This window comes from Lepidochelys kempii, chromosome 9 (assembly GCF_965140285.1).
Source record: "Lepidochelys kempii isolate rLepKem1 chromosome 9, rLepKem1.hap1, whole genome shotgun sequence".
Lineage (NCBI taxonomy): Eukaryota > Metazoa > Chordata > Testudines > Cheloniidae > Lepidochelys > Lepidochelys kempii.
Window position 1 is genome coordinate 81,004,419 of NC_136388.1, and position 27,247 is coordinate 81,031,665.

Here is a 27,247-nt window from a genome sequence, read left to right on the forward strand (position 1 = left end):
TTCTTTCTTTCTTTCTTTCTTTCTTTCTTTCTTTCTTTCTTTCTTTCTTTCTTTCTTTCTTTCTTTCTTTCAAATTTGTAAAGAGTTGAATCTGTAAAAACCCAGGCTGCCACCACTTTATGAACCAGGTTTTAGCCCAGAGTTATTTATTTAATTATTCTTATTACTTATTTATATAACATTGCAGAATTACACGATACCCTGAAGACCTGACAACCTAGCTCATACAAAAACTAATCCAAGGCAGCAGGTGTGGTACAGGACTCTTACATCTGAGGTACCCACCTTTGAGTCTCAGGGTTTCCCATGGAAAGTGAAAGTTTTCCACAGCTCCTGTGGCATCTGTGCAGAAAAGCCAGAAGGTAAAAAATGACCTGATTTAATATTAGAGGGAATTGAGACTGAAAGGCACCAGACAGGTGATCAAAGTGGAGTCCTTGTGATTCCATGTACCTGTTTAGCTGGTGATTCTAAATACATATATAATTATAATATGACAGAATAAAATAAATAATATCATATTAATTATTAAATGATGTGTTAGGAAGCCAGATAGGTGAAGGTCGGTTGGAATATCTGATCTTGATCTTCTGAAGAGCTTAAATGAATTACAAATAAATTGCTGCCCCCGCAAGGAAGTTGATGACTAACCCAGCCCTCTCTGCCTTGGCATTGCTTTCTGATTTGCAGGGAAACTTTGTGTTTTTTAAACCAAGACAGTTTACAAGGAATATTTTAGCTCAGTTGGGTCACAAGTGGTTTGTTTAAGTTTGTAATAGAAAAGTATTAGAGTCTTGCCCTGGAAACTGAAATGTTCTGTGTATCCTGAAGACAGACATACTGCTAGCTCTCAGGCAAGAAGTTCACGCATCCTCTATCCTACCTTGCAAAGTGCCTCAACCCTGTTCTGTAGGGCTAACTTCTGCCAGTGAAAGGATAGCTCATTGCATAGCCCATGACCATTTGTTCATTGACATCTTGGCTAATGGGTGCCAATAAGGGAGGTGATTAGTGCCAATTGTGGTGTTGGACATCTGTCTGCATGCAACCGGACTGAGACCAGTGTCCCCTAGGAGTAGCATGTAGGCATCCAAATCATTGTCCCTTGTGACTAGAAATGGTCTTCTTCAAACCCAAGTCTCTCATTTCAGTCCTTGCTCTTTGCAATCCACAAGGGCCTTGGAGTCCAGAACTCCCATGTCCAGCCCTGAGTCAGTTTTTCTGTTGCTTGCTATATTTATGACCTTTCCAGTGGCCTTGAATTATTTAACAGCAAAGAGGAATTACTTGGAAAGTATCAGCCTGTGAAGGAAAGTTTCTCAAGCTTTTAGCCCAAGCCACTAGCATTCCCCCACCAGAGTTTGAAGGCGATTTGGTGGGAATGTTTCCGTACAATGGGAGGGATTGGGAAAGTTGTGGAAAAGACATTTAAAGACAAATATAATTGGATATTTATTCAAGAGGAGAAGAATTTTGCTGGTAATATTGCTGGAACAATATCAAGGGATTTGGATGTTTGCAATGGATTCTTATACCGCTTTAGTTCTTGACAGTTTTTGGTGGGCTCAGTCTGCTCAATAAGGGAGATTTGATGGCTTCGCTATGTCACCACACTCATACTGTGACATGAACTTGGAAGCCATCAGGAGGGCTACGGAGGTTTTAGAAAGCAGAGGTATTGCAGGCCAGAACAGAGATGCACGGACATACAGAATCATAATGAGTGTTGCAGTTGGAGTTTGGGCAGTACCAGGAGGGCTATTGGTTGATGGGTGACCTAGACTGGAATAGCAGGGAGTGCTCCAAGTTGGGACTGCTGTGCATTGGCACAGCTATAGCAGCGCGGGAAAGCTTGCCAACACAATGGGCCTGATACTGCTTCCATCAAAGTCAATAGGCGATTTGCCATTATCTTCAGCAGGAGCAGTATTGGGCACTGTGCCTGTCTCAAACCCAATACTGCATGAGCACCTCGGGAGAGAACGGAAAACGGGAGAGATGAGAACAAATGAGTTGGCAGGGCTCTATGTTGAAGCTTTCAGCTGCCGTGGCTTTAATGTAAATGCAACTGTGTTCAGCACTATCCATTCAACTGGCTGCAGCTGAACCTTTGCACCCTGCCTTTGTTCTGTAGCATTTTAGAGTTATTTATAGCAACAACAAAAAGGAAGTCTGTCATTAGGAGCCAGAGCTGGGGAATAGCGATGGACCGAGGCATTGATTGGGGATGCCCTGTTGATGAGTGACTGGTCCTCACCCTTTCAGTCCTAGGAGCTGGTTGAAAGCAGAGACGTAAAGGACAGCTCCGTCTTTATTTCCAGACTGCGTTGGTTCTGTTCTTGAAAAGTCTCATCAGTTGGGTGTTGAATCTGTGTAGATTTGGGTCCAGTTTTATCCAGCCCACTAAAATCTAAGGCGGTTGGATAAAACGTTCTGGGGTTGATCCTTTCCTGCTTCCTCTGAGAGCAGGGTTAGAGTCCATATCTTACTAGAAACAATCATTGTCCAAGGATAAGCAAATAACTAACTAGCCTGTCCTAGTTTAGTAGGAATATACAGCAGCAGACTTCAGCATGCAATACACAGAGAAAGCAGTTCCTGTCGCAACTTTGTACATCACCAACTTGATACTGATGCCACACCCTGGCCTAAAGGCAGAGGCCACTAAGCTAATAGATGCACATGCTTTCTAAATATACACATCAATAAGGTGCATTCATTAGACTTCTTATTTGCCATTACTGCATAGAGGAGACAGATAGTTATTCTATGATATATTTTTACTTGTCTGACCTCAAGCTTGCTATGTAGTTGTGTTAATTACTGGAGATGGCAGTATACTTTTTGATAACTCACCTGAATTTTTGCCCCAAATCTCAGCTGTACTTTTTATTTCAGTTTGGTTCCTACTAGTGTCCAGGAATGAAAGCTGCTGCAGCACAATAAGAATGGCTGCCACCAGGAATCTCTCTAAAATAGCCTGCCCTAAGAGATATCCAGCCAGTTCTGCAAACTCAAAAGGTCAGATAGTTTAGAGAAGGTTCTGAGATCCCTCTGACCCTCCCAGTCCTCTTCTGAACTGAACTTCCAAACCTTTTGTAAGTAGGATCACTACACTTGTCTCCTAAAGAATCTTCAGCTTCTTGCTCAAACAGGTTCAAAGGTCCTGATTCAAACAGGACCTCAGGACTTGACACTGGATTTTCCACCTGTTGCATTGCTCTAGTTCATGTTTTACGAATATAACAAATTCTGTCAGGTTAACTAGAGTTGTTCAGTATCCCTGGCAAAACCATAACTAACCATTAACTGTCCTTAATTATAGAAAGAAAAGGAGTACTTGTGGCACCTTAGAGACTAACAAATTTGTCTCTAAGGTGCCACAAGTACTCCTTTTCTTTTTGCGAATACAGACTAACACGGCTGTTACTCTGAAACCTTAATTATAGAGTAATTTGACAAGATGGTGTTGTAAGCAGAGCTCTGAATTGATACAGTAGAGGTATGTGACACCAGTGGGATCACATTAATTACTCATATTTAGAACTAGTAAAAATAAATAATGGAAACATTTAAATTTCTAAGTTATTTCCACTTTGCAGCACTCAAAATGGACTCATTTTGAGGTATTTTGAAAATGCGGGCATTTTTTAAATTAAATGTCTTCTTTTATCCAAACCATTATGCAATGGTTATGAAAAGCTTTTTTGTTTTGATAAATGAAAAGTTTCAATAGCCATTTCAGTGTTTTCAATAAAAAATGTTACAAAAGTCTTAATGAAAACCAAAAGATTTAAAAAATTCAGCAGCTTTTTTGTTTTGTGAAATTTTTTGTTTTTAAAAAAGAGGCCATTTTTCAACAAGAAAGAAAGAAAAAAAACCCCAAACCCCCCAAAAAATCAGTTTGTTCAAATTTTTTTGACCAGCTCTACTTCGTTTTGCTTCCCCTCAGGAAATGGAGTCAGTATTGATAAGAGATGGGTCCAAAATGGAATCTTGGATTTGGACCACCCCCTTCAAACTTTGGGGAAAATTCAAAACTGGATCAAAACTTCACAGGTTGGCCCATCCCCACTGAGAATGCAGCCATGGAAATATGTTAATAAAAGTAAATCAGGAGGGAGAAAAATTGAAAGTTTCCTATCTATGTTGTGCATGAGTCACAAAACGAAGATTCTGATCAGCTGTGGTAATTAAAGCTTGTGTGCAAGTCAAGGTGTTAAGTTGCCATGTGCTGACCAAATTCTTACTCAGGTAACTACATTCCACGTCCCTACATCCCCCCTCCTTCAGTTTTAACTGGAAATAGCTGTGATTCACATACTTTTTCACAGCATGGACCACAACCTACTAGAGAATCTGGTAGACACCTCACCTGCTATTTGTGATCATGTGACCGCCTCCCATTATCCTTCAGATAATATTCTGGTAGGAACCGCAGAAACTGTTTATGTGCAAAGTAGCATTAAGGAAACAATGAGTATATTTTAGCTGTCTTTTAATGAGATTTAGCTGCTGGAAACAAGGAGAGGCAGCACCATGTGACCAGCCAGCTCTCTGTAGACTACCAGCAAATGCTCTGTGGACCAGCAGTGATCCCAGGATGATAGTTTGAGAATTGTTAGTATCTAGGATTCTTCTTCATTTCCTGCCTCAAAATGTTGGTGTAGTGGTGTGATGAGCTATTAAAGGGTTGCCAGGTTCCATCTTAGAAGTGGCGATACTTTAGAGAGGAAGGGCTAAAAGGATCCCTGCATATCTGGGTTCAATCCTGCAGTCCTTGTGTGAGCAACACCCTAAGTGAAGTGAGTGGGAATTCTGCCTGTGTAAGGACTGCAGGGTGCTTTGGAATGAAGGAGTTCTAGAACTGCCAGGCATTCTGACTGGTGTGATTGCTTCTTGCTGATACTGCTGTCCTTTTCAAGCAAGGCAAACATTATGCTTGTTTCATCACACAGAAGTCCCAAGGCCATTGGCTGATACAATAGTAGTTTTGTTTTTTTTAACAGATTAATCCTAGGGGAACATTCATCATGGCCAGGGCTGCATATTTGGGTGTTCTGTCAGTTTTCTCCCACTGCTCCTGCATTTTTATCTGCTCACTCAGCAGCAGCTGGGGTTATCATGAAGTATATCACTCGAGGGCAATGGAGTTATCACTCAGGAGCTAGGGTTATTGCTGAGGAAAACAGGGGTTATCACTCAGCCACTAGGGTTATCAGTGTGTGCAGTTCTGGGGGAGCCCTGCTGAACACCAACAGCTGGCCTTCCTAGGGCTGACTCTAAACCAAACACATGCTGCATTTTGAAAAAGAAAGTATAGGACCCACTCAGTGCCTGCTTCACTCTTTCATAGATAGAATGCTTCTGAGAACTGCTGTTGGTACAGTTCCCCACTACTCCCATTCAGCCTCCAGGGCTGTTACTTTAAAAGCCATAACATTGTATGAAAGCAGCTGCAAAAATATTGTAGATACTGACCAAAGTGTTTGCTGAACAGCTAACCAGATGGACATCTGCAGTCCAGGGTAATAGCTCCAAAATATTACGCTTTAGAAGAAAGAAAAGAAAAAAGCTGCAAACCAAGAAGCTGAAGACATAGCCGATTGAAATTAATTTGGTTTTTGAACCCCTCACTGTGTTAAGAAAAAGTCTTGAAGATATTTGAAAAGGGCGGGTGAAATCTGCAGTCTTTTTAAATTAATTTCGCAAGTTCAAAAGGGCCAGAGCAACTGAAATGCTTCTGCAAACGTGCAAGGAATAGCACTGAAATAAATGGAAAGCAGCAGAAGGACAGGAGGGGATTTGGGAAATGGAAGGATGGGGTGGATTAGGAAAATGGCAAATGCAGCAAAATAAAGAATTTGCGCGTCATACTGCAGAGCTTCTCAACAACACAGACCACTGTAAGAGAAAGAGCACTGCATACAATGGTGACCTGTGTTACATTTGTGTGGGTCAGCCCACAGCGCAGAGATCAGCACTGGGGTTCAGATAGGATTCCAAAATCCAGTCTGAGTTTAGGTCCCTATTCAGGAAAGCAGCCCTATTTCTGGGACCATGTAAGCACATGTTTTTCTGAATAGAGATGGGCTTAAGCACGTGCATAAGTGCTTTCTTGAATCGGCGCCACAATTTTTGTTTGCCTGGAATTCAGGCTGGAGTACTTGTAAGAACCGGTTTTCTTGTGAGATTTCTAATGCATCGTGCTGTCTGCACATGCCTTAAGACTGCAAGAATTTTCTTTTCTCCGTAACAAATCTCTGCTCCCCTAGGAATTTCACAGTTGTTGCTGTGCTGTACAGCAAGGCCACTCAGAAATTCACAGTGCTGAGGAGGAAGGATGTTCTTGCTCCAAAAGCACAGGGTGGGCTTGGCCCTGGGAAACAAAGGAGAATCTCCAGTAGCAGTCACTAGTGCAAGGCATATGACAGAGGTTCTCAAACTGGAGGGCGGGCCCCTTTGGAGAGGTGCTGAATGTATTCTGGGGCGGCGTGAGAAGATGTAGGGAAAAAAATTTACTGTGCACATTTTGCCCACAGCAATGAATAACTAGCAAAGTTGATTCCTCCTGACATAGCAGTCCTCCAATGGAGCAGTGCATTTGACTCGAGATGGTGCTGTGCATTTTGATGGATTTCTGCTAAGCTTGAATAGCATTATACAGAGTCGTTGCTATCTGTACGTTAATCCGTCTGCTACGAGGAGGTGTGCACATTGAATTGTAAGCATCGACCGCAGTTGCAATTTTGCTTTTGCTCTTATTACAATGAATTGTTGGCTCTCTTTGAATCAATGCCTTACTGTTTTTAATATTTAATGAGGGGCGCACATTGATTTGTTTTATTGGTATATGGATTTGTGTGGCAGGAGGAGGGAGCACAAGTTACTACAGACACAAAGAAGCACGGAGGGGCGGGGGAACACGATCAAATAAGTTTGAGAACCACTGGCCGATGACGTACATTTGAGCTGTTCCGATTCCTTCCAGTAGAGGGCATTGATATGTGGTGCACGTGCACCCACACAGACACACACACACGCAAATGCATTACTGTGTTTTGGTTAATTCTACTGCTTATCTCAGCTGAAACCAGGAAGTGGAGATGAATGGAAATTGGCAGGGAGAAGAAACAGGTCCTGTATATAACAGGCGTGATGCATCAGGTAAGACTCTTTCTATTCCAGGGTGTGCTCAGTATCACGCTCAAACAAACGAACCCCAACAACAAAGGATACATGTTTTAATTTATAAAATGGACACTCCTGCAAGAACTGAATAACTCACTCCCCAGTTGCTCTATGAGGCCCTAGTGGAAGAGAGCCTGGAGGTTATTTCTGCAAGTTCTAGTCCTGAGAAAATAATGGCTTGAGTTGAAATCTGTTGTTTTGCAGACTCCTTTATTTAAATACATTGCAGACTTTGGGAATATATTGAATATAAATATTTATACTAGGGCTACTTGAGGGCCTGACTCTCTACCCATTGAAAACATTGGAAAACTCCACTTGCCTTATAGGGCAGCTGAATTAAGATGGAAGAGGTATTTGAGGAGCTAAATTTCCATGGCCTTTAATGGAAGCCTGATTATTTTTTGTCTATTAGAGTGAGAATGCCAGTATGTGGTTCAGGAACTCTAAGTGCTAAGTAAGAAGGGTGGAAAAAGCTAGACCCCACATACAGACACAGTAGCAGAAAGACAAAACTGTTTCAGCGTGTTGACCTGGAAGGAGAGGGAGTCTAGGAAGTTATTGTGGAGAATTGCCCTGAGCTTTCAGCACTGTGTGTACAAGGAAAGCAAACCAGAGGCTGGTGTTGTCAGGGGCGAGATGGAAAGTCTGAGAAGATGATATCTATACTACAGGAGTAGCAATGTAGAGCTCACCTATGTAGAGTACCTGAATACCACGGTATTGAGATTGGAGAATTGTGATTCTGATTGCTCTGTATACATGGTACTGTGACTGGAAAATATATGAGTGCTCCAAAACCAGGGATTTTTAGAGAGTATTTGGATGATGAAGCAACTCTCTGACATGGGGCTTACAATAATGATACTGTAATCGTGACAATTGCTGTTGCACATTTATTAGTGCATTGTCCAGTCTAGTTTTAAATGCCCCAAGTAATCTCAGGGCTTTCACCACTTCCCTGGGGAGACTATTGTCAGCCTATCCATAAATTAGATTGTAAGATCTTTGGAGAAGGACCTATATCCCATGTTTGTACAGGGCCTAGCACAATAGAACCCTGGCCTAGCACAATAGAGCCCTGGGCTGATTATGACCTCTGGGCTGATTATGACATCAGGCATTGCTGTAATACAAACCAATGTTCCTACGGCTAATCTTCATTTTCCCTCTAAGCTTGGTTGGGTTTTTTTTTAAACCAGTACGACCTTCTTTCTTGATTGTGGCTTTTTGGGTATCTAATAAAATGTTCTTAAACAATCCCCAATTATTGTCTCAACTTGTTGTTTTAAATTATTTCTCCCAACTGATTTGACTCAAAATTGTTTTCAACTTTGTGAAATTGGCCCTTTTAAAGCACCAAGTATATATATTACTGGTTTGGAATTCATTCCGTTTGCACATAACAAATGTGATCAAGTCATGATTACTTGTGTTTAGTTCTGTGATCAGTTCCTCTTCATCTGTCAAGACAAGGTCTAATAAGGAATTCCCCCATGTCGGATGCAACACTTTTTGAGTTAGAGAATTGTCATCTACAGTATTTAGAAATTTTGAGGATGTTTTAGTACTGGCAGCATGAGGCCTCCAGGATATGTCACTCAGATTGAAGTCCCCTATGAAAACTCAGTTTTTTTACCCTACATGAAATAGACAGGGGCTTAAGGAGCCAGTCATCCTGTGGTCTGTAGCAGACACCAACTAGTCCTCCATCTTGTGTGTTATCTGTTAGGACATTGATCCATAAGCATTCAAGATCATATTCTTCCAAGTTGTCAGTGACTTGGAAAAAGACAATGCCATTTTTGACATAGAATACGAGTCCCTCTCCTCTTTTGCCTAACCAATCCTTCCTAAATAGGTTATACTTGTTAATTTTAGCATTCCAATCATGCAAATCACCCACGAGGTTTCAGTAATACCAACACATCAAATTTATGCTCCGAAATGAGCAATTTCAGTTCCTCTTGTTTTTTACCCAGTCTCCTAGCATTGGTGTACAGGCAATTAACATTTTTCTTCTCTTCATGTCCTTTCATTTCTTGATTAATTTTGTTCTTAATATCTTGATTTTGTGCTAAATGAGTTTTGGTTTGCTCCCTTGTTTCACCCTCCCCTTTTATGGTTAGTTTAATGCCCTTCTGACTACTCTAGCCAGCCCATCCCCAAAAGGATTGGTTCCCCTTCTGCTGAGATGGAGGCCATCTAAACTGTACAGCTCCATTTCCCCATAAAAGGGGGACCAGTGTTCCACAAAACCAAACTCCTCTGTCTTACAGCACTTTCCTAACCAGTGGTCCACTTCCTTAATCTTCTGCCTTCTGCCTTGCCTCACTCACAGATCAAAAAGGATGCCCCGAAAAATTGATTGAACATTCTTCCAAGTTCTCTGAAGTCGTCTGCACCCTGTGAGATGCAATGTCATTAGTGCCGTTATGCACCATCACTAGTGGATCTTTGCCTGTCAACTTCAGGCGCCGTCTTAAGGTGACATCTTGTGCCTCCTAGCTATGCCCACTGGTACCACCTGAAATAATTCCTCCTCCCTGTTACTGTTTATAGACTATCATCACCTCCCCCATAATTGTGATTTAACCAAACTTCAGTGCTTTTACTCGTTCCTCAGAAATAAATCCGTCCAGCTCCCCTGATTATTGATTGTTGCTCTTCTCTAAACTCCTTCTATGTTGTCAATATCTTTCTGAAATGAGTGGCTCAGGACTGAATGCAGGGTTGGTCTCACCCAAATCATGTAGGGCAGTGGCTCTCAACCTTCCCAGATTACTGTACTCCTTTCAGGAGTCTGAGTTGTCTTGTGTACCCCCAAATTTCACCTCACTTAAAAACTACTTGCCTACAACATCAGACCTAAAAATACAAAAGTATCACAGCACACTGTGACTGAAAATTTACTCACTTTCTCATTGTTACCATATAGTTATAAAATAAATGAATTAGAATATAAATATTGTACTTGCATTTCAGTGTATAGAGCGGTATAAAAAAGTCATTGTCTGAATGAAATTTTAGTTTGTACTGACTTCACTAGTGCTTTTTAGGTAGCCTGTTGTAAAACTAGGCAAATACCTAGATGAGTTGATGGACCCCCTGGAAGACCTCTGTGTACCCCCAGAGGTGAATGCTTGTTCCCCTGGTTGAGAACCACTGATGTAGGGAGGAACTATTACCTCCCTCTGCCAGTGCCTCAGTGTGTGCCTCTGCAGGTGCAACCCTAAAATCTCACCGATTTTCCCTTCCCCGCCTTTTTTCCCCCTGCCAAATTGCATTTCAAACTCATGTCTAATTTTCTGTCCCATGAGCCTCCTTCACCATCATTGCTCCCCAAGTGTCTCTCTCCCATTGAATATGCATGTTGGATTATTTACCTTGGGATGTATTCATTTGCATTTAAATTCGATCTCATTTTTTAAACCGTGTTTTGCTTGAAGTTCGTAATGCCTCTAGGTCCTTGGTGCGGTATTTCTCTGTCCTCAGCAGTGTTTGCGGTACTCCCTGTTCTTATCATCCGCACACGTTCTTGACCGCGCTGCTTCCAGGCCAGTACTAATGAAGATGTTAACCAAGACAGCACTATCACCAGCCCCTCCACTGCTTTGCTAGACAACTTCTCACTTCTGATAGGTTGTTGTGTATATTTGCCCTGTGCTCTGGAGCCTGAAACCTGTTCTCAGTCCATGTGACAGGGACCTGAACCTGCATTCAAGGTCATCTCATAGTGCTGTTGCCTTAGAGGTGGGAGTTATCCTTTGTTGCGTCGTATTGCTGCCAAAATGACAGTCTCCTGAAAGGCGGTAGCACTGTTGAGGCAACCTTGTTAGTACTACATTTGAGGGGAAGAAACTGGACTGCAGATCTCAAGTGAGCGAGCATTCTCTTGAGATTTCTGACTACCGGAGAGATGGGCATCAACCAACTGCCCATATTTGAACACTCCAATACTTTGGCTTCAAACTTTGTAGCTGGCCCCTCTCATTAATCATTGTTTGCAGAGTGATCACAGCAGTTCTAGAAGACAAAGGCCCCAAGCAAAGAGCTAACAAGATGCGTCTTCTGTCTCCATAATGAGCCCAATGAAGCCTCAAAACCACACATCGCTGAACTTTGCTCAGAGCTGGATCTGAACTTCCCATGTAAGCTTCTGTCTGGCCAGCCCTATACCCTCCAGAATTCAGGGACATTCAGATTCACAGTGCTGGTGTGATCCATTATGGAGATAATTTGGGGGAGGGCTTTCTTCCCTGTATTTAACTCTTCCGCAGTTATAGTGACACTCACCCTGCATTGGACAGTAACTGACGGTTATCATATTTGATTGCCTATGCCTATCCATATTTGAATAAGGATAAACCTGTTGAAAGGATAGTTTTTTCTGTCCTTGTTACACTGAGAGCTTCCTCAGATTAGACATAGGACATAATGAATTAATGAATGCTGTGGTTTTCTCATGATCTATGTGATACCAAATATGTCTTTTAACTATTCGGATGAAAACAGAGAACATATACATCAGAATTAACTGTAAAAATCTCTGCTAGGCGTAATTAGGAACAATAGTGCCAAAGTAAAAGTGACCAACAAGATTAAAAGAGAAGTATGAGAAAGACAGAGGTTCCTATCCTGAAGTCATAGGTTTGACAGAGTTTCTGTTACTCCATCAGTGCAATCCTAACAGAAGGCAATTGCCCCACCCATAAAGTCACTTGAAAATCTTTTTGGGAGAATTAGATCAAAGATGTTATAACTTAATGAAAAACTGATGCCATGTAAGATGAACAGGGGCCTATGAAAAGAAAGGGAGACTACTTTTATATCTCATGCATTTCTCTTTGCAGAAATGGGCCATAAAACAAAAATAAATGAACCCACTGGAGATCATTTTCCATTTTCATAGTGGTTGTTTAAATGCAGACTGACTCACTGGACTATAACAGCTCCTTAGGAGCCACTTATTTCTATTTGGGAGTACATATTTAGGCCTCTAGTAAAATTCCTTATGATATGTCTTTGAAGGGTACTTACTGGGTATACTTAGCAGCCATTTTCCCAAAGTGAATATCTCAGATGTTTGCAGCAATTGATATTAATTTCTTCAAATTACAAAATGATATTAGCCTGGATAGTGGGGATGTGGTTTGCCAAGTCTGTTTTTCAACCTCAGTTGCGAGTTGTACCAGTGAAAAGATGCATTAGCTAGAATAAAACCACCGTGAGGAAAGTGAGGTAAGTAGGGCACGTTCAGCTGGGGTCATTGCACTCTGTGCAGTTCCACTGGGGGTTGCAGTCAGAAGTCCATTCCATGACTGTGTGGTCTAAGTCAGGACCTAGGGAGAGCCTGTGTGGTGACAGTAGCTGGTATAGGTTAATCAGTGCTAAAGAGAAAGGCAGAACCACAGGGGCTGTCTGTGTCCAGCAGCTTCAGTAAAACCTCAGTATCTCTTGCTAAGGTTTCAGTTCACTTCAGTGTCTTTGACCAAAGATTTACTATAAAGTAGCATAAGCTAAGGCTATGTCTGCCCTGCACTTTCGCTGGTAAAACTTTTGTCAGTCAAGGGTGTGAAAAACACATACCCCTGACCAACTAAAGTTTTACCGACAGAAATCACCGGTGTGGACAGCGCTATGTCAGCGGGAGGTGCTCTCCCACCGACACAGCTACCGCCCCTTATTGGGGGTGGGTTTATATTTTGTTGGCGGGAGAGCTCTCTCCTGCCAGCAAAGAGCAACTACGCTGCGTACCTTACAGCGGCTCTGATGTAGCGGAACAGCTGTGCCGCTGAAAGAAGTGCAGTGTAGACATAGCCTAAGCTTGCATTTCTCACTAAAGAAACTTTGTTGAGTCAACTTGATAGAACTGGGAGCTCACATGTTGCCTCTGTTATCCATATATAAATGTATGTAGGAACCATGTTATGATGGAGTCCCTGTGGATACAGGCCCCTTGTCATCACTTGTTTCCCATGTGCAACCATGGCAGTCTATCAGTGTTATCATTTTGCCATTCTTACCTGATCTTTGATATGATGTGGGGGTGTACTACTCACCGTACAATTTATATTCAGAGTCTGAAATCCACTAAAGCAGATTCCATCTATTTGGCTAAAAGAATTGCTGTGAAAAACGTATGATCTCTTCATGACTGGAATGTTCTACAATGTCACTATATAGCACATTTTCTAAAATTCCCAACTCAAGAAGTAGTGACCTTGATCCCTTAATGGGTGCTGAATTAGACATGCATTTGTCTGAAAATATGAATTCTATACTAGTTATCAAGATTTATTGATAGGTTACCAACATTTTAATACTAACATGTAATATAATTAAAGATAGGCTGAACAGACCCTGGATCGGCATTCTCCTGGGAGAGTCTAATCCACTCCCAACTGCAATGAGTTGAATCAAAACCCCAGACAACTTCAGACTCTTGGGAAGTTTGGATCCAATCCAGGTTTGACTTTTACAGTGCAAGCCCCTCTTTGTATATAACTGCTTGTAGGAGCAAACACCAACGGTTCTGATTCATTTTTTATACAGTCCTTACTCTGCGAAGCCCTCGCTGAAGTGCACGGCTACCGCATCAGACCCCTGGGTTATAAATTCGTAGAGTGAAGAACCATAGTTTATTTGTTTCAAATTATAATAAATCACATTTATTAGTAATATTATAAAATATTTATTTAGTAATGCTAATTATTAAGTCCTGCAAATGTTCTCATTGACTTTAAGGTCGCGTGAGTAAGGATTGGGACCCATAATGCAAATCAGGCTGCCCATGCTCCAAAGATAATCAGGGAGGATAGAAATCCAGCAAGAGAGAGTGAGAAACCATATCTCTCAGGGTTAGCTTTTCTTTGAAAGGTTTGCACTGTGAGACTGTTTAGCTGTTATTAAGACATGAATCCAGGAATGTGTGTATTCCTCAGGCTCCCCTGAGTAACATCCCTAACCCTTAAAGCAGAGCAGGGAGCTAGCTCCATTCTTCATGCTGCTTGGGTGCTAACTGTGATGGGGGAATCTCAGAACCCTGGATCTCAGCAGGTGAGGAAGGGAGAAACTGACTTGTTTTAAAGTTGATTTATTTGTAATGATTATCCCAGGAAAATCAAGGGGCTCAGAAAGTCCCCAGCCAAGTAGGATCTACACGCAGAGGACCAGGTGGGAAGCAGCTGCGCAGGGGACTCCACACTACCTTCAAATAAAGGAGTTGGTCTCCATTCTAGTTTGACATAGGCCAGCAGGGATCGGACAGGCCAAGGAAAGGACGGAGACGTGGCCGGTGGCTCAACCCCTCTACATGTGGGTCTGTGGGAATTGCAGCCCCTATTCCAGCCAAGGGGTGGTAGGCAGCCGTAGAAGGACTGTGGAGCTGCCGCTGATATTGGGGTCGGTCCCATCCCTCTTCTAGCTCTGTGGGGTTCCTCTGCACGTGGTCCTTTTACTGGGGCTACCTTTCCCCTCCCAGTGAGCTGAGATTTTAGTTATCTGTGCTTTTTAAAAGTAACAGTGTGAGTCACCTTTAAAGTTTTCTTTTGACTTCATTGTCATAACACATAATTTTGGATCAATTGAAGAGGACATGTTCTGACTCCAGCTCGTGTCCTGGGGTGCTTGTCGCAGCAATGATGCACTAGGTGATTATTCACTCCCCTTAACCTGACAGATGCATTTCTTCTTTTGGCTGGTTAATAACCTTGACCAGGTGTGTGTGGAGGGGGATGGGAGAGTCGGGGGGTGGGCTTGTAGGACATGGGGGATGGGCAAATATCTTTAGATGGACTGCATGACCTCCATTTTGCCCAAGCAAAAAACTTACTGTTCAATGGACAAAAGGAGTATCACTCCTAGAGGTGGGTGAACAGTACAAAACATGATTCATTTGTGACTCTTCATCTAGATTAGGTAGTCATGCAAATAGTCCTGCAAATAGAATCAGAAAAAGTACAGCGAAGTGCCACAAAAATGATTAGGGGAATGGACCAGCTTCCGTAAAAGGAGAGATTAAAAAGTCTGGGGCTTTTCAGCTTAGAAAAACCATGACTAAGCGGGGATATGATAGAGGCCTATAAAATTACGAAGAGTGTAGAGAAAGTGAATGGAAATGTTTTTTACCCCTTCACATAACACAAGACCCAGGGTCACCCCATGAAATTAATAGGTAGCAGGTTTAAAACAAATATAAGGACGTACTTCTTCACACAACATATGGTCAACCTGTGGAACTCATTGCCAGGGGATGTTGTGACGGTAGAAGTATAACAGGGTGAAAAAAATAGATAAATTCATATAGGATAGATAGATAGATCCAGATAGATCCATCAATGGCTCATAGCCACGGTGGTCTGGAACTAAACCCCATGCTCTGGGTGTCCCTGAACCTCTGACTGCCAGAAGTTGGGACTGGCCGACAGGAGATGGACCATTCCATAATTGCCCTGTTCTGTTCATTCCCTCTGAAGCATCTGGCACTGGCTATTGTCAGAAGACAGGATACAAAGTTAGGTGGACCATTGGTCTAACCCAGTATGGCCATTGTTATGTTCTTATGTAAATATCTGTTCACATGAGTATTCAATCCAGCCATCTTGAAAAGTCTTTGTGGGTTGGGTAGTCATCCTGTCAGAGGGTAAAAACAAAGCCAGGTGACTGAAGTGACTAGCTATATTATATGAATAACAAATTGTGATAGTTAATATCCTAAACAGTAGTTGTGGTGAGTAGCTTGTGAGCAACCAATAGACTGTTAGACTCAAATATTTGTTGAATCATTATGAATGACAAACAATCCTGTAAATATCAATATGTTCTTGGATAATTCACACCAAAAAAAAAGTGGCTAAAATTGTCAGATGAATTATTCACTGCAAATCGTTTACTCAGCTCTCGTTGTTACTTAATGAATCACAAATTAAACCTGATAACCAGGGAAAACTTAATTTTGCCATGAAAACAAATGATGCTCGCAAACTCCCTTTCATTATACTTGGACCCATTTCAACCTGAATGCACTAGTTATTCCAGAGATGATTTTGTTGTGAGAATGGTGAAACTGAGTTTCAAGCTGTAGCTATTCAGGTGTGAAATATTAAAATGTGTGGGGAAGTGCCTTTTATCTTAACTCCATTATATTTCCTTTCAGTATTTTTATCCATTTATTCATTGCTTTTTAGAGTACTGCTCTGGACACCTGTTCTCTTAGCTACAGAGGCAAATGGCCCGGTCTTACATATGTCATGCAGGCTAACACCCAGTAAAGTGAGTGGAAGTTTGCCTGAGTAACCTTCCCAGAGCCAGTTATCATCTGTGCATAAATTAGGCTATAAAACTCCTAGTCTTCATGAGGTTCTTTTTGATGCACAGAGAGCCTGTGAATGGTCTTTTGGTTGGAATTTGTGCTTTTCAGTTGGAGGTATGGAGTCTAGAGACAATGGTGATGGGCAAACTATAAACATCTAGATAGCCATTAATTTGAATGATTGCTATTAAATAGTTAGCATTTGCCAATAGATACTACACAATGATATCTGAGATGTAACAATTTTCCTCTTTTCCTTGAACAGGTCTGTCTATCTATCTTCTTCAGCACCATCAAATGTAGTATGAGTGGTAATTTGTTGTATTGGATAGCAAAAGTTATCTTTTAACAGCTTCTTTTGTAGATAGAATAGATGAAGGGGAGAGGAAAGAGACATATGCATATATTGTGCCATTTGACATGGAGAGAGAAGTATGCATAATTTACACAATGATGAGGATAAAGACATTACTCTTGATATCTTGGTGCTGACAACATAGCCCATTTCTTCTGATGTCTTTTGATAGCAACTCTGTGTTTACCATGTGTTGAACTAAAATAAAAAAATAAATAAATAGAATTTAAATTTCTTAGCCCAATCCTCTAAAATTTCATCTGTTAATAGACACCTTCTCTCCTTAAACAACCCAAGAAATGTATATGAAAGTAACTGTTTATTGTAGGCATTGCTGAATTGCTTGCTTGTTGTGACCACATGGTTAAAAAATAAAATGTGAATTATTTACAGTCCTGGCAACCTTTAGCCATATTCCATCCTATTGTAATTAGAGATTATCCTCACATTGCAAAGTTTGGAACTGAGCCCAATCTAAACATCCCCAAATTTGGGGAAGAGGCGTTTTGGTTAGGATGTGGTATCTTAGTTTCAATATCAATTTTGCTACCAAAAATAATATTGCTATTTTAAAATGTAACGTATGGTTGAAATAGCCACCAACAGAGTATATTATTAAAAGCAGTTCATGTTTGGTGAGGAGTAGACCTGGGTGAATAGTGGAAAATAATGTGCAAACCTGATAGTTAAATCTGAATGGCACTTCAGTCTGACCGTTCTACTCCTTTTCTGTTTTTCAGACATTTTTGCAGTTGTGTTTTGTTCACAAGAACATTTAGGCAGAAGCTTTTATTTGTGTAGATATGGCTATTTGTACACACATGACAACATTAGTGTTGCCAGAAAAGCCTTGCCTTAGGTTATCCAATCAGAAAACAGAAGTCATTGCTTGTGACTAAGTTGACCAATCAAACAGTCCCAAATATTTAATTGCATGCACAACCTGGAAAATGAACTGTGAACACTGGTCTAACAGCCCATGAGCCCAAATGTATTTGGTTAAGTGGTTCACTGAACTGTTACGAATAATGGACACATTTGTACATGTGATTTATACATGTACAGAGAAAAGAGCGAAATCCCAAGAATCAGCCATTCACAATGCAAAGCTTGACTCTAGTGAGCAGAGCTTCTTTACCTTCTGAACATTACGAATGTAAGAAGATTGGACAGAGGGTGCATAAAGAGTCAAGCTCAGTGAAATTCCATCTAAAATTACGTTTGCTGTAGGACTCTCCAGCTGCAATGCTATGGGCCTCCTTATTCCAGACACAATTAGATATTTCTCTTTATAGGTGCTTTTCTTTATTAGCGTCAATAAAAAAAAAATCATGCACAAGCTCTGGCAATAACTTATTTTGCTGCTGTTAATATACAAGGTCCTTTCCCAGAATTTAGGTCAAGAAAGAATCTTTAGAACTGGTGGAACTGGTCACTATAATAGGTCAGCTTGGCTTCAACAGAATACAACAGAACAGTTGTAACCCACCGGTCAGGGTTTGTGATATATCCGATCCCCAGAGGATGTGAGTCTGTTACAGCCCCACTGAGTTAGCTTGGCTTTTTAGCTGTAGACACTCAGGGATTTAATTCTGGAGGTCTCTGGTTCAGTCTTGGTGTTGGCCAAGATGGTGACCATCACACAGTCACTACGGGTTTTGTCACCACTCTTCCTAGGGATGAGTGGCTGTTACCCAAGCTCAGCACCCTATTGAAAACCTGTGCAGAAATGTATGACACTTAATCTGTGTACATGTACGGCTGTGATTTTCCTGCCACAAATTAAGTAGTTTTGTTTGTTGTATAAACAATCATTAATATTTGGGTGTTTGAGTGAATTTAGTGTTGGCAAAAGGGGCTGGATGGACACCCTGGAAGCTAAAGTCTGCTTTTTATCCATAAGATTGGTAAAGGATGGGCACTGGCGATGTAAGCCTTCCTTACACTCTCCCACTGCAAACATGCTGAACTGCTAACCTGGGAGGGGACACCTCTAGGCTGTGAGGTTCTGCCTCCATGGCCTATTCAATCATTGGCCTTTCTACTGAGACAGCAAACATGGGGGCCAATTAGAGCCAAGTGTGATGGTGGGTTTTTTGTGTGAGATGAGCATGTTTCCTCTAGGAAACAGACTGAGACGAAGCAATCCCTTTTCCATAGGTCACTGAACAGCCATCAGACTGTTACTTTCAGTCATTAGTAACCCAGTCTGGATCGGAAAGATCAGCTTCGAAGTGATGATTTAACTGGGAATTGGTCCTGCTTTGAGCAGGGGGTTGGACTAGATGACCTTCTGGGGTCCCTTCCAACCCTGATATTCTATGATTCTATGATTCTATGAAAGGCTACATATGCCATTAGTGATCTAGCCATTCCGTGCAACAGACTTATGTTCATTGATTGCAATCGTGAGAGAGTTAAATGCCTTTAACTATTGTCATTCATGACCTTACTGGCAAGACAACATTGTAGGCGCCGAGTTGCCCATTCATTCAGTAGGGAAAACTGTGAAAATGCAGAAAGAATCAGGTGGAATGCAGAATGTCAGGTCAGAATCTGAACTAGCATCACTTGGCATGTCTCCACTGAAATCAATGGAGCTCTACTGATTTATGCCAGCTAAGCATCTGGCCTGTTAAATTAAGTTCTTGAACTGTAAAAGTGAAACCGGGCTTTGCTTCGTTTGCTGTCCTTGTGTTGAGGTGAAACTTGGCTTGACAGTCGTGAGCATTGTTGAGCCGAGGTGCCCAGGGAGCAGCTGCAAGGAACGTGATAAGGTTCCGTGGGAGCTTTGTAGAGTTTTAGCTTTCTTTGGAGAGTGAATTTCATTCCATTTATAGGGACAGTCCTTGCATCTTTGAAGTCAATGGGAGCTTTGGTGGGTTCTTCAACTGGAACAGGATCCAGCTCATTCGTAGCTGTAAGGCCCAGTATGCATATGATCAGTGGGTATTGGGGATTTCCAGCACCAAAACTCTAGCCCCTCTTTACTCAGGTCATTACAGTCAGGTTAGTTTATAACTTTTGCATTTTAAAGGAGCTTTAAAGTGGGCATGAATTACCTTGCACTGTCAGAGTGCTGGCCATAGTAGGACTGCCTCATAGTATGGAAGCTGCTTTTGGATCCTTCTGGATGATGTAGTGTAGTTAGCAGTCTATTCCATGACTGCTTAATGCAGGGCAGGACATAGGAGGTGCTCTAGGTGATGATGCTAGGCAGCACAGACTGTGTGTAGTCAGTTTGGAAGCTAGAGAGTCAGAGAGAATCACAAAGTCTGTTCCAGCAGCCTCAGTGGAGAATCTCCTTTATATAATTGCCTCTAAGTTCTGCCTCTTTGCTCCCCTGGGAGCTGAAACAAATGAATGGGGCTATGTAAACACAATATCTAGTCGTTATAAAGATTTGTATTTTGTCTGCTATGTGAGTGATGGGTTGTTTTATTAATTGTGTGCTCCGGGTGGTGACTCTCTGAGGTATGTTGCCCATGTGTTTTCTCTACAGTGTGTTATAGGCTTAGCTTATGTTGTGCTAAGTCTTCCATAGGTTTTGGGGCCCGGGTGCCGTAACATTGAGTGATGGGCCAGGATCCAAACACCCCTGAATATTAGTTGGAAGGATTGGAATTTGGTGGTTTAATCCTGAATCTAGCCGCTTTTCTACTGGGCATTTGTCCTGCTCTTTTGCTGCTGGGGAGGCAGTGATGAAATTTTCACTGGGTGTTTCTGAGCCTGGAAAGGGACAGCATGACAGGCTCTGCTTTCCATTGGGCTGGCTAGGATCTATTATAGACCCTGCAAAGTCATCAAAAACCAGGGGTGGCTTGTGGAGGAATATATCCTTACCTAAGCCTATCAGTCCCTCCAGGGTTACATCTAATTAAACTATAGGCAGCCACCTCCTAAGTAGGCGCAGGGGCTGCAAAGCAATCATGAAATGGCACTGTCATCCTCGTGCTGGATCTGCAAATGAGCTACCACCTGACTTCTAGAGGTAAACTGCAGAGTGACTTATCCTAAGAAATCAAGAGATCAGAGCAGTGGATAAGGCGTCTCAGTGTAATTCATTCATCTGAACTTTTATCTGTCCAGAGCTGCGATTTGTGCTAATTACAGTCACTGCTCATGAACTCCCAGCCCTATCGCTGCACTAAAAATATCAATATTTTTAAACATTTTTTATTTTATCCTCAGTGTGAAACCAACGTGCAGGAATTGTGTAGTATTAAGTCCAGACCTATACTGTTCTTTAATATACCTTTAATATAATCTGTGCCTCTTTGCTTCATTATAAACCTCTGTTTGAAAAACACGGTAGCAATTAATGTCATCTGGGGCGCTCTTGCCGTCAGTTCCTGGGACTGAACTATTCAGGAATGGTGGCTGGGCTTTTCCAGCTGAGGCTCTGCCTTTGGAATTCACTCCCCTTCGTGATCTTCAAGACCCTGCCAAGGGCAGCTTTGATAGCACAGGGAGTTTATTTCCTTCTGGTTTCATTTGTTTACTTCCTTTTATTTTATTTATAAAATTGTATTCCAGATAATTGAATTGCTGCAGTTTATTTGATGACAGCAACTGTTGATTTATGTGACTGCTGTACTGGCTAGTGTGTGTGTCTCCCAGTGTCGCCCAGTACTGGATGGAATCAAAACTGCTTAGCTGTGTGTCATACGTGTGTCAGCTGCTGACGACTCATGAAGATTCTTGTTTAGCTCCAGTAATAGAGGTCTAGGGGGTTTGGATCAGGAAGAAATGTATTCTCTACTTGCTGTTGCCTTACCGTTGTGAGTGGCTGTGTTGAATAATCCAACCCATTGTGAGTAGTTTACATCATTTGCCTTTTTAATTTTTATATGAAGATCGCAGTTCACAGTAATAGGTGAAATAAATAACCAGTAAATCAAGTACTAATCCCTCCATCCTCGGAGCAATTACAATGGACTCTTCCCCTCCTACAGAAACTGCTCCGTTGCTCAAATCAGTTTCTTTTTATAATTATGAGACCCGTTCAGCCAGCCAGATCCCTAGGGAAGACTCCTATTCCTTTCCATTTTCAGGGAAGGATGGGTCTTGGGGTGAAACGTTACATGAATGAAGGTTGGCCATTCCTGATCAAACCATTTATCCATCTCGTCCAGTATCCTGTGGTGGTGAATACCTGATGCCTCTGATATTATCTGTAACAGCATTTCATTACCGTAGTGGGCAAGGGAGCTTGCAAAGACTGGAGTGACATTTTATTAACATTTAAACATTTAATTTTTATCATTTTAATAATACTGGACCAATTTCCATGCTGACTTACCCCTCCACCGACTATCCCCCCCCATGCAGCCTCAGAGAAGTTAATAAGATTAAACTGGGCATTAATCTAGGCACCCTTTGGCCATATATTTACAGGAATGTTTCTCAATAAGGCTCTGATTCATCCAAGCACTTCAGCATACTTAATTTTAAGCATGTGGGTAATCCCAGTCTCTGTTCGGAAACCTGGGACTAGTGCTTTACTGAATCAGAATTGCTGTTGGGTGTCTGGGCTGACCCCTTTTGGAGAAAGATGGTGCCATTCGTTGAACAGTTCCAGCTTTGAACTCCAGAATTTCACAAGGTAATTCACCCATGTGAAAAGGTTATATTTTGTAGCTACTTGTAATTACTCTATGTGCAAGTAGCTATGTCACCAAGGAGAGGAATCTTAATGTACCTAGTGCATAAAAGGGACGGAAAAGCAATTATGGCAACATGTTGAAGTAGAGTATTTGTCAATACTCCAGAGCCAGTTAAAACCCAGATTGGCAATGTTGTATGGGGGTAACTCAGTCTCAATGCCAGCTCTTTTTACTTTATTACTGCTTTGACTTTTAATGCATTTTCTCCTCTCCAAGTGTGTATATATCTCTGTGTTGCTGCCCTTAGTATTAATGAGAGCTACATGGACTCATCAAGATGAGAGTAAGCAGTACTGGACCCCTGAGTCTACTAATGTAAAAAGTGTGAAAGTAGTTAATATCTCTGGTGTCAGGCTATATCTTCAAGAAAACCAAGTCAACAAAGAAGAAAGTTACTCGCTCTAAATTAACCCTCAAGTCTATACTGACTCCCTGCTATATAAAGCCTCCAGCCAAATGCACTAGCAACTGAGCGACATAAGGATATCAGAGGCCCCGTTTTCCCAATCAGGCCCTTTCAGCTGAAATCTATCCATTAGTCAAATTCATCAAAGGGCTTGAATGCAAAAAGGGTTTTTTTCTGCCTCATGCTTAACCTTTATGTGATTGCACCTCTTTGGAGAATAAGCAAATCAAGTGGAAATACCCTCCCATTGGAGTCATGAATGATTTAGCTTTATTCAGTTTCTATCATTTCTGCTGAAAGGTCTAAAAATAAATAAATAAAGGGATGATGGGGAAATTATACAAGAGCTGAATTACATAGTGATTGGTTTGGGCAACATTTTCTTACATGCTCCTAATATATCCTCATCATTAAGACCAGAAAAATGTCAGACTGAAACACGTTGGCTGTGGTTTCAGTGGTATGCAGAGCTCAGGTGAGCCTCCCGTCGAGTCAGTCTGGTGATTGTGCTGTATAGATGGTTTTGGTGATGGAGATGTATGACTATACCGCCACAGAGTTATAAATGCTCTCCATGGGAAGCCTTTGAGATGACGGCATTGTTATTGCAACAAACGGTCTCATGATTAACAATCCCATCAATCTGTGTTGTAAATGTTACTAGACATGAGGGAACAATGCAATTAAAATGCCGGAGGGCTATTCAACAAGGGAGTGGGGGATATCTTTCTCATAGAAGCATATGAATCAAACTATGGTATCCTCATTTAGGTGGGAATTTCTAACAGGATCGCTTTTGTTTCTGAGTGTGTTGGATTTACTTTGAGTAATGATTTCTCCATCATGAATGCCAGCAGCCTGTATGTTTTTTTTTTTTTTTAAGAATTTCTGACTTTCAGATACTGCCCTTATAGAATGTAATAACTCTGTAGAATGTAATAGCAAAGTATAGCCATTCCAGAGCACCTTTGCACCATCCTATAGAATGTTTGGCCTTGTCTACACAAAAAAGATTTTTTTGGTATAATCCAAGGTGTGAATAAGGCTATACCAGTGTACCCCTCTGAGTGGGCACTCTCATTCTGGACATTTTTTTTTTTTGTAGTTTAGCTTATGTCGCTGGGGATTTAACCTAAAACAAAAAAAGCCACTCTTATACCAGAGTAAGTGTACACCTGGAGGTTATACGGCTATAACTATGTCTTTATAACTGCACTGGTACACAGGTAAAAGGCCTAATGGACAATTATATCCCTTCTATAGAATTGTTCAATTTACCTCGAGACAGGAGACCATTCTCTCAGAAATTCTGTAGGTGTTTAGAATAAATTCTAGGGAGCCTTATTTGTTTGATCCCTGTTTTATAGGGCTTTTCCATAAGGGTGAGGGTGCACAACTGCCTCTTCGTGCTATACTTTCTCTTGAATAAGGGTGTCATGGCTTTAAGATGGCAGCACTCTTTGGTGAATTTTTTTTTTGTAATTTCTCAGAGTAGTTTAATTCTTTTCTGTAAGTGAAGTTAGTGCTGGTGACAGGTTCTGGATTGAAAGCTCTGGGGACTGAAGCCCTAACAACTGGGCGTGCTTCCCCATCAGTGCATCCCCACCCTGCACTGGAGAGACCAACCTGAAAGGATTTCTCCTACACTGCTTTGGAATGGTCAATCTTTGGCTTCTCTTTTGAGACTGCCAACAAGAAGACCAATTAGTGCCAATCCAATTGTGGCAGCAAATGCTCAACAGTGCTTTGCAGCAGTGGCTGATCTTACCAACTAAAATGTGTGCTTCACGTGTGGCTGGTCCACTGGGGATTTGGAAATAGCTTTATATGAAGTTGTTCAGTTGGAACTAAGCAGGGAAGGGCAGTTGCTGGGAAGGAACAGACATGAGCCCCAACTGTAAATCACAGAATAAAGGAAAACTCAGTGTGAGGTTCACACATTTCCCATGTCCTTCTGCCAGTTGCTACATCTACAAAGCAGAGTTGGAGCAAGGTCCCTTTGTAGAGGTGCTGCCAGCTCTTGGCCAGAAGTTTTAAACTCTAGTCTGTTTGGAAAAGCTTGGAAACCTAGTGCCCCAGAGAATACTGTAGTTGGGTACATTCAAAAAACCTAGGTGCCTGATCCTGCCTCCATTTTGACCAACAGATGCTGGGTACATGTACAATAGCTAGATATAGATTCAAATAGCAATAGGTATAGATCCAACCTGTTATGATTAGGATGGACAAGATGTATGGAATCTGTATCGCTATAGGAAGTCCTAGGGGCTTGTCTCTTCCATAAACCTCCCCTTTCTATGACCATATAGGATTGTTCCTTATAGTATGTTCTTTAGTCCAGTTTTAAATTAGTCAAGTGATGGGGCTGGGAGAAGATTCCATCATATAATACATCTTGCTCTTAGGATGGTGTGACTAATATTCCTTCTTTGCTTACCTGTATTTCTGTGTTTATCTTTGTGGAGGCAGTTATTTTATCCAAGAGCAGCAATACCAAGCCCTGGACAGAGGGAACAGGCAGAGCCCAGAGCCACCTACCACATTTGAGTTCCTTTTATTTTTCTTGGAGGCTTTTCCCTTGGCTTTGATGACAATCTCTCCCCTTTGGTGGTGGTCTTCAGAGAGCTCTAATAAAAAGCAAGAAAGTGGGTTTGCTTGCCGAGTGGGCATTATAGCGCTAGTCATTATAATTCTAGCTGGGTGAGTTCAGTCATGGTTTTACAATTCTGTACCACAACAAGCCTACAAACAGCCTTGCTATGCCATCTCCACAAACTCTTAGCTGGCACATGCTGATATTGTTGGAAGATCAGTCTAACTGTTAGCACCTTGAATATCGTTTTTAAGACTGCTTTTTTTTTTTTGGTTTATTGTTTTTTGACAGCTTCCTTAACCTAATGAAATGCCTATTTTTGAAGACTCTGTTGTGTCCTGAAGATTAGATCAGAATGGATCAGGGAGGAAACTGCACAAGAACAGTGAGAGTCAGTGTGATCCAGTTGAAAGGGCAGTCAAGAAACGTGGGTTCTACTCCTGGCTCAGCCACCAATCTGCTGTATTATGATCTTGGCCCTCCACCCCTCTCTTCCTCTGCTTCCCCTTGAACCCTTGATCTGTCTTGGCTATTTAGACTGAAAGTTCCCTGGGTGAGGAACTGTCTCACACTGTGTGTTGGGACAGCACCTAGCACTGTGGGGATGTGATCTTGGTTGAAGAGTTCTAGGTTCTACTGCAATACAAATAATAATAGCTGAGGCACAGCGGGCCTAATGCTGCATGGCACTGAGCGCCTGTTAAGTCAGTGGGAGTTGTGGGCAACCACAATGAAAAACCATTGTTTGGACTGGTTAACATTACACTCATTCACCTATGCAACCTGTCATTTCTATCCGCAGGCACCCAGAGACTGCAGGGGGTTTAACCACCTAGCAGAGGGCCCCATCTGCTTTTGCATTCATTGTGTGTGATCCCTGCATCAAAGACCCTCAGTCTAAAGTCACTGGGCTCCCATTGCCCTCTGTGAGAGTTAGATGGTGCCCTAAAGCAATAGGAGCTGGACCACCAGGTGGCTCTTTGCACTTACACTTCCTCACCTACTCATTCGCTCCCTAACTCTCTCACTCCTTCTCCCATTCACCAGTTTGGTCACTTGTTCGCAGGTTTACTCACAACTTCTCTCAATCTAGGGGAACAGGATAAAAAGTAATGCTAGGCAAAGGAGGCTGAAAATCAGGAAAAGCAGCCACACGATGGGATCAATAAGCCTGGGGCATAAGATCCCCCAGCGAAGGGGGGAAAGCCCCATTACTTGCTTGGGACAGATTGGACAAAATGCTAGAAAATGTCCCATAGGAAACAGTCCTGAATTGATTACTGGGAGATGGTCCAGATGGGATCTGAGAGGGTTTTTCTGTTTCTTAGTTTATGTAAAAGTAAAGCACCGCCTTGCTTGACAGCACGTCCTCAGTACATGAGGCTCAAGTGTTGACCCGTCAGGCGAGGCAGTTTCGTTTGGAGTTGGGAGTCAGGGTTCTTGGCTTCTGTTCGCAGCTCTGCCACTGACTTTGTGTGTCCTTGGGGAAATTGTTTACTTCTTTATGCTGACTCAGTTCCCCACCAGTGAAATGGGTATAACAGTTTTCACTTATCACAGAGGGGTATTGCCATTCTGAATTACTATGCATTTAGACAGTGCTTTGGGATCCTGCAATGGAAGGTACTATACAAGCTGCGGAGTGTTGTTATAATGATAATGTGGAGACACCAAGTACTATTAGTATGTTTTCCAGAAACAGGTCAGTTGTGGGTTTTAGTAG

At 41.9% G+C, this 27,247-nt stretch overlaps 1 protein-coding gene across 14 annotated transcripts in view; it reads left to right on the forward strand.

The window, feature by feature from the left end:
- ARHGEF9 (Cdc42 guanine nucleotide exchange factor 9) overlaps positions 1 to 27,247 on the forward strand; it is a 308,240-nt gene that overhangs the window by 183,972 nt on the left and 97,021 nt on the right. Inside the window, exon 1 of one of the 14 annotated variants that reach the window (XM_073361045.2) lies at positions 7,099 to 7,167. The exons of 12 other annotated variants lie outside the window; for them this stretch is intronic. In XM_073361045.2, coding sequence (XP_073217146.1) covers positions 7,111 to 7,167 — 57 coding nt within the window. In that variant the 5' untranslated portion in view covers positions 7,099 to 7,110. Of the gene's footprint in view, positions 1 to 7,098; positions 7,168 to 22,411; positions 22,465 to 27,247 lie in introns of those variants that run through there. One more of the 14 variants, XM_073361051.2, reaches the window with a different exon arrangement.